Here is a 9,693-nt window from a genome sequence, read left to right as displayed (position 1 = left end):
CTCCACGGGCTGCAGCTTTAGAAGTACTTCATCTTAAACACGGATTTAACCGCTCTGATCTGTTTAAGGCCTTTTTTTTATTTACAGTTTTGTGACTCTGAATAAAAGCAATACCTTTCAATCACCATTAGTTCACTTGAAGCGTAAGTAATACAGTCTATCCTTTGCTTATCTCATCTGCAGCTAGATTTTTATTCTGGCTTTTTTATTTTAATTAAACATATTTTTTAATAAAAAGGCTTTTTATTAATTTTAATTTTCATTTATTAAATAAAATTTAAGAGATCATATACAAAAAGTATGGGTTGATACGTTACTTATCCAGCAACTGAAGACAATTAAATCTGCTAGTCTCCCAGTTTATCTTAATATATATGTACAGATTCTGTAACAAAATTTTAACATACATTTCGTATGCCTGCTTTCTGAACACTTTCATTGTATATGTAATATATAATTACATACATAACTTCATCCTGAGTTCTGAATATTAGTAAGAAATACTTCTTACTTCTTCCTCCCCAAAGCATGGGTTTATCATCTTGTGCTTTATACCATTCTAATCCATGATCTTTCTATGATATATGTAATTTAGCTTGTTAGTGATGCATATCTATTCAGAGATGTTAGTCCCCCACATTTTCCCAACAATCTTTCTTTTTAAAACAATACATTCTCAACTGGTCCAAACATGTAACATAGAAATTACTTGAGAAACACCACACGGGTATTGAGCAAGTCTAAGTTCAGTTACAATGCATTCAGTAACAGATTCAGTTACTGAATGAGCAGAGTAACAGCTTACACAATTTTAAAGTTAGCATTGCCACAGCTTACAGCTAGTTCCTCTAACCATGTCTATCAGTGATTAATATTTAATTATCATTTCCAAGTACTATATGAACATTTCAAATTGCATTCATCCATTTTCAGATGATCTTACTAATCCAACAGAACTGCATCTTTATAGTTTAGTTCTGTATACAAGTGTTTATATTATTTAAAATACGCAATTTCAATCACATATGAAGATCTGCCAAGGCATAACTGATGGAAGGAATCCTAAGGAATAATGCACTGTTGATAGTTAACTCAGTATCTGAGGCTTACAGAGCTAATACTTGCTACAAATCAATTTGCGTTGTATGAACTACCATTACGGGCATAAACATGGACATCTGCTCAGTTGGGTGGCTTGCCGAGCACCATTCCTGGGGTTTTAAATCTGTATCAAACAGAATCCAGGCCTTCTACATTATCATGCCATGAGACCTGATATGAAACAAAAATAAAGTACATGTTTAACTTGCGGTGTCATTTCTCTGTTTGCATGTGACATCACTGTATATTCGAACCTACCGTTACCACAACATCTGCTTTCATTGATGTTTTTCCTCACCTTACTTTCTATTTTTTTTTTTTTTAATTATTATTATTCTACCAGCAGATAGCAGTGGGTTCACCTATTACCCAAGAGAACCCAACAATGCGCTTAAAGCTATACCTCATTATGATGCAGAGTAACAGGCAAGTATGCATAAAGACATAGGAATATATGTATATGTATCACATAATCCTAGAATGGTTTGGGCTGGAAGAGACCTTAAAGATCATCTAGTTCTAACCCTCCTGTTGGTAAGGATGTCACCCACTAGATCAGGTTGGCCAAAGCGCCATCCAGCCTGGCCTTGAACACCTCCAGGGATGGGGTATCCGCAGCCTCTCTGGGCAGCTTGTGCCAGTGCCTCACCACCCTCTGAGTGAAGAATTTGCTCCTAACATCTAATTAAATTTCTTCTCTTTTAGTTTAAAACAAATCCCCCTTGTCCCATCACTACCTTGCCCATGTAAAAGTCTCTCTCCATCTTTTTAATAAGCCCCATTTAAGTACTGAAAGGCCTCAAGGAGGTTCCCCTGGAGCCATCTCTTCTGTGGGCTGAACATCCCCAGCTCTCTCAGCCTTTCTTCACAAGTGAGGTGCTCCAGCCCTCTGATCAACTTCATGGCCCTCCTCTGGACCTGCACTAACAACTACACATCTTTCTTGTGCTGGAAGCCCCAGACCTGGATGCAGCACTCCAGGTGGGGCCTCACAAGGGCAGAGCAGAGGGGGACAATCACCTCCCTCAACCTTCTGTCCACTTTTGATGCAGCCCAGAATTTGGCTGGCTTTCTGGGCTGCAAGTGCACAGTGCTACCTCATGTTGAGCTTTTTGTCCACAAGACCCCCAAGTCCTTCTCTGCAGGACTGATCTACCCCCAGTCTGTACTCATGCCCGGGTTTGCCCCAACCCAGATGCAGTGCCTTGCATTATGAAAATATAGTCAGATATAGATCTGTACAATCCTTGCAGTGTTTCCCTACACAGTAATAAGCTTCTTGTTAACTTCAAATTCTATAAGCACATCCAATTTCCAATAAAATAACTTACTTCCTTCCCTCAGCTTCTTTAATTCCTGTATTATATCACTATACACACAGGATAAAAGCTCTTCTTGGGGTTTAGTTCCATCCAAATAAACTAAGAAAAAAGAAAAAGTTTTCATGAGTTCTGTTATCTACAGTAGCAGTTGGTAACATTTTCAGTATTCCTATGAATGCAATCAGAAGAGATGAAAAAAATAGAAAGCAAGAGCCACTCCTCCCTTTGTTTCTTTCCCAAATTGAATATGAATGTTAAAAACTAACGTAATGGAAAGGTATTACAGTTAGGAATTAGATTACAAATATTTATGGTAAAAAAATCTCCAAAAGAGTGGCAGTAATACCATTAGGACAGTAGAGCAATCGAATAATTCAGCAGAAAGGTTCCTATGCAAGGCAAGATCTCAGGTTCTTCCTCAACTTCAGGGCTTGAGGAAGTCAAGGAAGAGCATTGTAGTTCTCCCCCTCACTGCACAGTAAACAGCAGTGCCCTAGTCTGCATGCTCATGAAAGGCCACCTGATGTCTTTCCTCTGAGACCCACTCCAGAAGCAGGCACTCCCAAGAGCAGTAAAATTGACAATGTCACACAAACTCACAGCACCACCATAGCAGCAAGCAAGGCTTTGACATTCCCCATGCAAGACAAGTGACTGTAGTATGTACAAAAAGCATCTGTGAACTATCCTATAGCTTTTAATGGGACTTCAGCCAGGATTTTAATTTTGAAGAATTCAGCCAGGGCATCAGCTATTGTCTCAGAAGTTTCCTGTTTAGCCACAGACATTTATGCACACGTGAACATGCAAACTAGCTTATTAAATGGTCATAACTGATGATCAAAACATTTATACTTTTTAACCTTATAATTTTCACAATTTAAAAAAAAATAAAAAAAATAAAACAAAACTATAAAGACTTAGAACATAAACCAACAGATGGGGCAAAACCTACCGTGCAAGTGCCACACTAATATTTGAAGAAAATGTTGCCCCTTTTAAAAATACATAAACAAACAAAACAAACAAACAAAACAGACAAGAACCACACTTTATCGTTTTATAAGTTTAAAATTAAGGACACCATACCAATGTTACTTGTGTTTTCTTCCAATTCATTTTTGTATTTCAGATACATAGGCCACACGTGTCCATCGAAGTACCCCGGTGTATCTGCTGGCTGATAGACTCTGGTGCTACACAGAAATATATCTGCATTCCCATGCAAGTTTTGCATTTCCCACACAACACCCAATGTTAGCTGGTTTAATAAGAGCATGTATCCAAAACACATATATGCAAGGAGGTTGCATAACTGCTGGAGCAAAAGAGGGGTTTTTGTTGTAATAATATTATCTGTGATATGAACTCTTGCTAACTTACCTATTTCTGCCAATCAAATTATATTTAAGACAACATAAAAGGAGTTTTAACTGAAGAGATTATATAATTAAGCTGCATCGAAAAGAACCTAAAGTGGAGTCAGCTAAAGTCAGCTGAATGGAGGACTGCTTTACTCAGAGAGCAGTTTCTGACTTCATGCACATGTATTGCTCCAAGCACACAGTAGCACTACAAATCTGGAGCCAAGTCAGACACTGGCTTAATAATCTAAATCAAATACACAGTGTAACTAATATATTATATACTTTAAAATGAATTATACAATAAAACTATGCATAAACATTGTTACTTTAACATTAATCACATAGCTATTTTCACCCAAGGATAAGACTACTTTATGTTTTTTATTTTTTTCTCTTTTGAAGAGGAATTTTATCTCCAATATACAGTTAGTAATCTAAATAATTTATCTGGACACCGAATTCCATTTTGGAATTTGTAAGACACTGAACATTTTAATATCTCAGTGATCTCAGTGCTTTAAAATGAAAAAACAAAACAAAACAAAAAACAAAACAAAACAAAAAAAAACCACCACATTTGTTAATATTTTTTAAATACCCACAGCGTCTTGCCCAGGAACCACAGAAAACAGAAAACCTGTTCTCTGCGATCTGCAAACTGTTAAGCTTACATCTGCCAAGCACAAGCTGGTAAAAACAAACCACTCCAGGTTAGATGATACAGCAACCCTCTGTGAACAATAATTGAATAATCTTACCTCCTTCTCCTTTTGCACTCTTCATAAGGAAGCGTCAAAAAGTATCTTCTATTCCAGAGTTCATTAAGTGGCCTAAGAAAAAAATATATTTAGTTCTCCCTTCCTTTTTAGGGCAGCTCTTAACATACCAGTTTACATACTGCTGCTTACTCATAGTTATACAGCAGAAAGCCTTCAACAATCAAAATACAAACATCTTCTGTATTTTTAACACTGTCAAGTGTATTCTGTGGTTCTTCAGTCACAACAGCTGAGCATGTATGGCTGTTCATCCAATTGCGAATACTTTTCACCATTTCATCCATATAGAGAGCATCAAGTACTAGATGAAAAGAAAAAGTTAGGCACCTCTTAAAAACAAAGAATTTGTTTACTGATTAACCTAAATCAGTAAAAAACAAACAATCCACATATAAGTCTAAATGATAGGGAGCAGTATTACCCCTCAAAAGTCTCTCTCACACATGTAGGCAGTTCTGTGTTGGCAACAGATGATACCCTAAAACAGAAGCGTTTCCTAAGATTGGGGTGTCTGGTTGGTGTGGTCCCTCTGAATCCCGTGACACCAAAAACTGTGTGAGTTCCCTCACAGCCTTTTTCTCCATGGAATAAATTCCAGCGATTGCTCTCTTATTCTACAGAACTTGTAAAAAAAAAAAATCTAATACCTCCACCTTTCAGTCAATTGTCACTGAAATAGGCCAAGGGCGGGGGCTCATTTTTTTTTTTTCTTTTTGCTTTGAGTTTTCATTGGGTTTCAAGTATTTGGATGGTTGTGAGGGATGGATTGGTTTGAAAGGAGGATGGCATACAAAGCAAAACAGCATAGTGTAGCACCTGTTTTTGTGCAGAGATGAAAGAACATACCAGGTAAGTACTAAACAGAAGGCAGACTTTGCATAAGGTAGGAGCAAATACATTTTAAAGGAATATTTAAGCGCAGCATTAAGTCCAGATACTTGAACCAGACTGTCCAACTTATCCCTCCAGTTTCACATACCAGTTTCATTTAGCCTAGAAGATGTGTCAAAGACTGCACTAACTGATGAAAGTCAGTTTTCAGATGTAAGTTAAGTTTCTGGCCAATGTTTAGAACAATATATTTTGTTATCACCGAATATCAAAATAGAGTAGCTAATAATCAACTGTTTGTAACTAGGTATGATCTGAACCAAATTACTGGCATAAAGTAGATCTGGATCTAGAAGTTCACACAGCTGAATTGGCATACTGAGCCAGCATTACCTATGAAGTTGGAAACATTTGGTCTCCATGTAAGATCTGACTTGAGATCAGATCCAAGCTTAACTTCTTTAGAATATAACAATGCAAGAAACTCAATGGTGAATATATCCAATGAGATCAAAGTGAAAAAAATCCATCATTACACAGAAAGTGATGAGGCTTAGCTTATGCCAGTGCTGTAAGTCAAGAGACTTTCAACTGAACTGAAGCATTTGCTACTGCACCAGGTGCAACTTGAGAAAAGATTAAAAAGAGGAAAGGGTAAGACAAAGCACTAGCTTCAGCAATTTGCTAATTCATCAAGTTTTCTATTTTGATTTCAGTGAGCTGAGAGAAACTGAGGTAAGGATCACTTTGACACAATCATTTGTTTACAGCCTTTCTCTGAAGGGACGGTGTCAGAGGATGGAGGGGAACAAAGTCTTGAAGCTCAGCACAGTGGAGTTTCAGTAAAATCTTCAGAAACAATGCTTCAAAGTTACTGACCATCATACAGCTTAAATCCGCGCTCATCTGTTTCTACTTCAGACTCTGGCTGAAAAGAAAAAAAATCAGCACTTTCAACGGTGCTTTGTATCCTAACTGATAAAATTTGTGTTCAAAATTAAACTGCTGTATACAACAATTTTGATGTCATACAAACACTTTATTTGATCTAGAAAGAGTCTCCAAATCATAGCTCTTAAGTTCACTAGAACTTTACCCTTCAGAAATCAGAACCTATTCAACCTCTTTAACAACTCTGATATTAATATTTTTTTTTTTCTTTTTTGATTTGGGAAACGATGAATTACATATTACCACATGGATGTATGCTAAACTCAACAATATTACAAATCCCATTAGTATAAAGTATCTGCAAGAAATGTATCCAAGGTACACCCATTCCTTACTTTGAAAGAGTATCAAAAATACAGTTAATTTCTTTTTCCCAAATATACTCAGTGGTTTTGGACACTGAAAGTTCAGTTACCCAAGTGCTGGTTTTATTTCTCGTTCTTGCAGAGTTATTATTTTAAGCAGCGTCAATTTTAACAATCCATCAATAGCTAAACTGGGAATAGTACAAATGATAGTAAATAGCAAAATCTACCCAAACCCACTTTAATCTAATAGGTCTTTTCACTAATAATGTTACCTTAAAGAAGTCATCTTGAGAGATTATATCACAGTTGGGAAGCATTTTCTTAAGCTTTTCTGCCAGTGTTGTTTTTCCTCCATTTGTTACTCTGATTTAGAAAACACAGTAGAAACTGCATCAAGATATAATCTGTCTTTTACACACATACACATATACACATGTAAATGGAGTAAACCACAAAGACACTGCCCCCACTCCCATAAAGTTTATTCACATTAAATATTCTCTTGAAATTTTGTATAAGGTTCTAACAGCTTCCAGGCAGTAAATCCAGCAAAGATAACAAAGAAATCAGAAGAAATTAGAGAGAGATGATACCTGAGATCTTCAACAGAGACAGGAACAATTTCTTAAGAGTTACACACAATAAAAAAATACAATAATATGATATATTTGTAATCTGTTTTCACAAGTTATCTATCCAGAAATAAAAATTATACCGCTATTCATTATGCAAGGAAGACTAGTCTTGAGCAGTACAGGAAATTTAATTTGCTAATACTTACCCTCCAAGGCCAATAACCAGTACTTTCATAGCTTTTCTCCTCGGTTCTTCCTTTCCACTGTCAAAAATAGCAACTCAGTTAAAACTCTTAATTTATAGATATAACAGACTTCAATGCATTTTAACTTTGACAGTATTTTAATAATTTGAGATTAACTTTGAGAGACTAATTTACACCAATATTGATTACCACAGAAGTACCTTGAAGAAAAGCACAATCGCTAGCTCAAACATCAACTCTATCCAAAGGACTACATAAATAGATGCTGCAGTGGCAAAACAAACAAACATAAAACTTAGAAAGCAACCTGGTGACATATGCTGAGGAAAGAAAGACGTTTCAAAAATTCTTTAAGAGTTATAACAGAACATGTCCAAAGACTCTTACAAATCTTGGTCTTGGCAGTGTATAAGAATGCACCACTCCCTTGTTATAGTTAACAGCACTGATCACATAAGTGTTCCTCATCCGCTCCACCACAGAACAGTCTGGATTCAAGATCAAAGACTGAAACTCCAAAACAGGTTGCATTTGTCCACCTACGTCCCTATTGCTGCCAAGAAACCTATCCTACGACTCTGACTGTCAGCTGTTAACTGTCAAAAGACGCAATTCTATCTTTCCCTAACTTTTTCCCAAAACTTTCTTCTGGAACAGGTGTTTGCAGAGCCCAAGGTGCACTGCAGCAGAAAACTACTCCAGCTGAAAAACAGTTCTGCAGAATGGGAGGGAAAGGATGAATGTTAGTTTTCAGCTGAATGAACTCCTTCTAGTTTACCATCCAATTAACTGCTGTAGTGTTGCAGAAGGATAGGTAGCAAGGGCTGACTGAACACCTTCCTATGTCAGAGCCGCCAAAACACACAATCCTGTCTTTCTCTAACTCTTAACCCAGAACTTTCTTCCAGAACAGGTTTTTCTCTTGACTGTATCACTAGTCTATGGACTTTGTCAAGCATTTGTCAGACATAATTTTCCAAGAGCACACACAAATCAGTAAGTGCTTAACCACACACAAATGCCCCAATCTGAGAGTTTAGCCTTTTGCATTTGTTTCACAGATCTGCACTGCAATCTTTGCGTGGCTGCCTTAAGTGTTTTCTCTGTTAGGAAAAAAAATGAGGATGTACTGACTAGTCCAAGAGTCATCGCCAGTATGACAAGACACAGTTCTGCAATCACGCTGCATACTGGGTAAACTTTACAAATCAGCATGCAAGGGTTTTCTAAGAATCTAATAATTCTCTAGGTCAATGATATGTTCATGGTATTGACTATCTATTTAGAGAGTGTAAGCAGATTACCCATTCTCAGGATATGATAAGACTTGGTCCATGAAAACACAATGCTATTAAAGAAAATCAGTAAGATTCGTGCTGTTGAGGGTTAGCCTTTGACCCACAAAAAAAAGCTGTTACAAACTAACATCTGGACACAGGTGCCGAGCTTTGGACCCAAATTTACGTCACTGTCTACACAAAAGTTAATCCCACCTCATGAGCAAGAACCACCACGATGCAAAAAAACTATCAACCCTTCCTCCCCCGGAATAACGTGTAGCCCCAAGTAGGAAGGCACGTTTGTCTCCAGTGTTGTAACACGGAACTCCTACGTTAGCCTACCCACCTCGGCTCAGCACCTTTAAACAGAACACAGATTCACTCTGGCTCCCCCAAGCCGGTGCCCTCGCCCTGTTTCTAACGGCATGGGGTGACAGAGCTGCAGCACCAGCGGCCACACCACGTTTCCCCTCGGTCACCACAGACCGGGCACCGAACCCGCCCGCCCGTTTCGCGGAGCTGCCGGAGGGCTCACGCAGCTCGCCCCCCGCCGCTGCCCGGGCGCAGCACCGCCCGCGAACCGCCGCCGACACACACCGGCAGAGCGGCCAGCGCCAACCGCCCCGCCCGCGGCCCTTCCGCAGGGCAGCAGCCGGCCCGCAGGGCACCGAGCCCCCGTCACGCAGCGGGGACGGGGCACCGCGCACCTCACGCCTGCCGCCGCTACTCGCCCGCGCTCCAACCGCCGCCAACGGCCGCCAACCGCCGCCAGGGCGACGGGGGCGAGCCAGGAGGGGCGGGGCCTCGGCGCGCAGGGGGTGGCTGCGCACGGCACCACGCGGCCGCCGCTAGGGGGCGCTGCGCACGGCACGGGCGCTGCACACGCCCATCGCCGCCGCCCTCCCCCCCTCCCTCCTTCCTCCTCCCGCTCCCCGTCCTCGCCTTCCTCGTCCGCCGCCGCCGCCGCCGCCGC

General features: G+C 39.7%; 1 protein-coding gene across 2 annotated transcripts; it reads right to left on the bottom strand.

The window, feature by feature from the left end:
* Nucleotides 1-262: 262 nt before the first annotated feature.
* Nucleotides 263-9,471, bottom strand: NMRK1 (nicotinamide riboside kinase 1). 2 transcript variants are annotated; one of them, XM_032206559.1, is made up of 9 exons: nucleotides 9,428-9,471; nucleotides 7,441-7,497; nucleotides 6,932-7,022; nucleotides 6,280-6,328; nucleotides 4,699-4,870; nucleotides 4,549-4,620; nucleotides 3,513-3,619; nucleotides 2,433-2,522; nucleotides 263-1,272 (listed from the first exon to the last, which is right to left on the bottom strand). In XM_032206559.1, exons 2-9 carry the CDS (start codon nucleotides 7,467-7,469, stop codon nucleotides 1,259-1,261), a joined length of 624 nt encoding a protein of 207 aa, XP_032062450.1. In that variant the 5' UTR covers nucleotides 7,470-7,497; nucleotides 9,428-9,471; the 3' UTR covers nucleotides 263-1,258. The 2 variants fall into 2 exon arrangements, with proteins under 2 accessions (XP_032062450.1, XP_032062451.1); XM_032206560.1 differs by lacking the exon at nucleotides 9,428-9,471 and adding an exon at nucleotides 9,318-9,394.
* Nucleotides 9,472-9,693: the final 222 nt, after the last annotated feature.

The sequence above is a fragment of the Aythya fuligula genome, chromosome Z (genome assembly GCF_009819795.1).
Source record: "Aythya fuligula isolate bAytFul2 chromosome Z, bAytFul2.pri, whole genome shotgun sequence".
NCBI lineage: Eukaryota > Metazoa > Chordata > Aves > Anseriformes > Anatidae > Aythya > Aythya fuligula.
This window is presented reverse-complemented; position numbering and strand designations above follow the sequence as displayed.

What these genes read in the sequence shown, in the direction of transcription:
- NMRK1 (XM_032206559.1), bottom strand. Translation starts at nt 7,469, where the DNA reads ATGAAAGTACTGGTTATTGGCCTTGGAGG. An exon ending in TTTCTGCTGTATAACTATGA is followed by an intron (nt 4,621 to 4,698) that starts GTAAGCAGCAGT and finishes TTTTTTTCTTAG; the next exon opens with GCCACTTAATGAACTCTGGA. An exon ending in AGAAAACACAAGTAACATTG is followed by an intron (nt 2,523 to 3,512) that starts GTATGGTGTCCT and finishes CTTTTTTCTTAG; the next exon opens with TTTATTTGGATGGAACTAAA.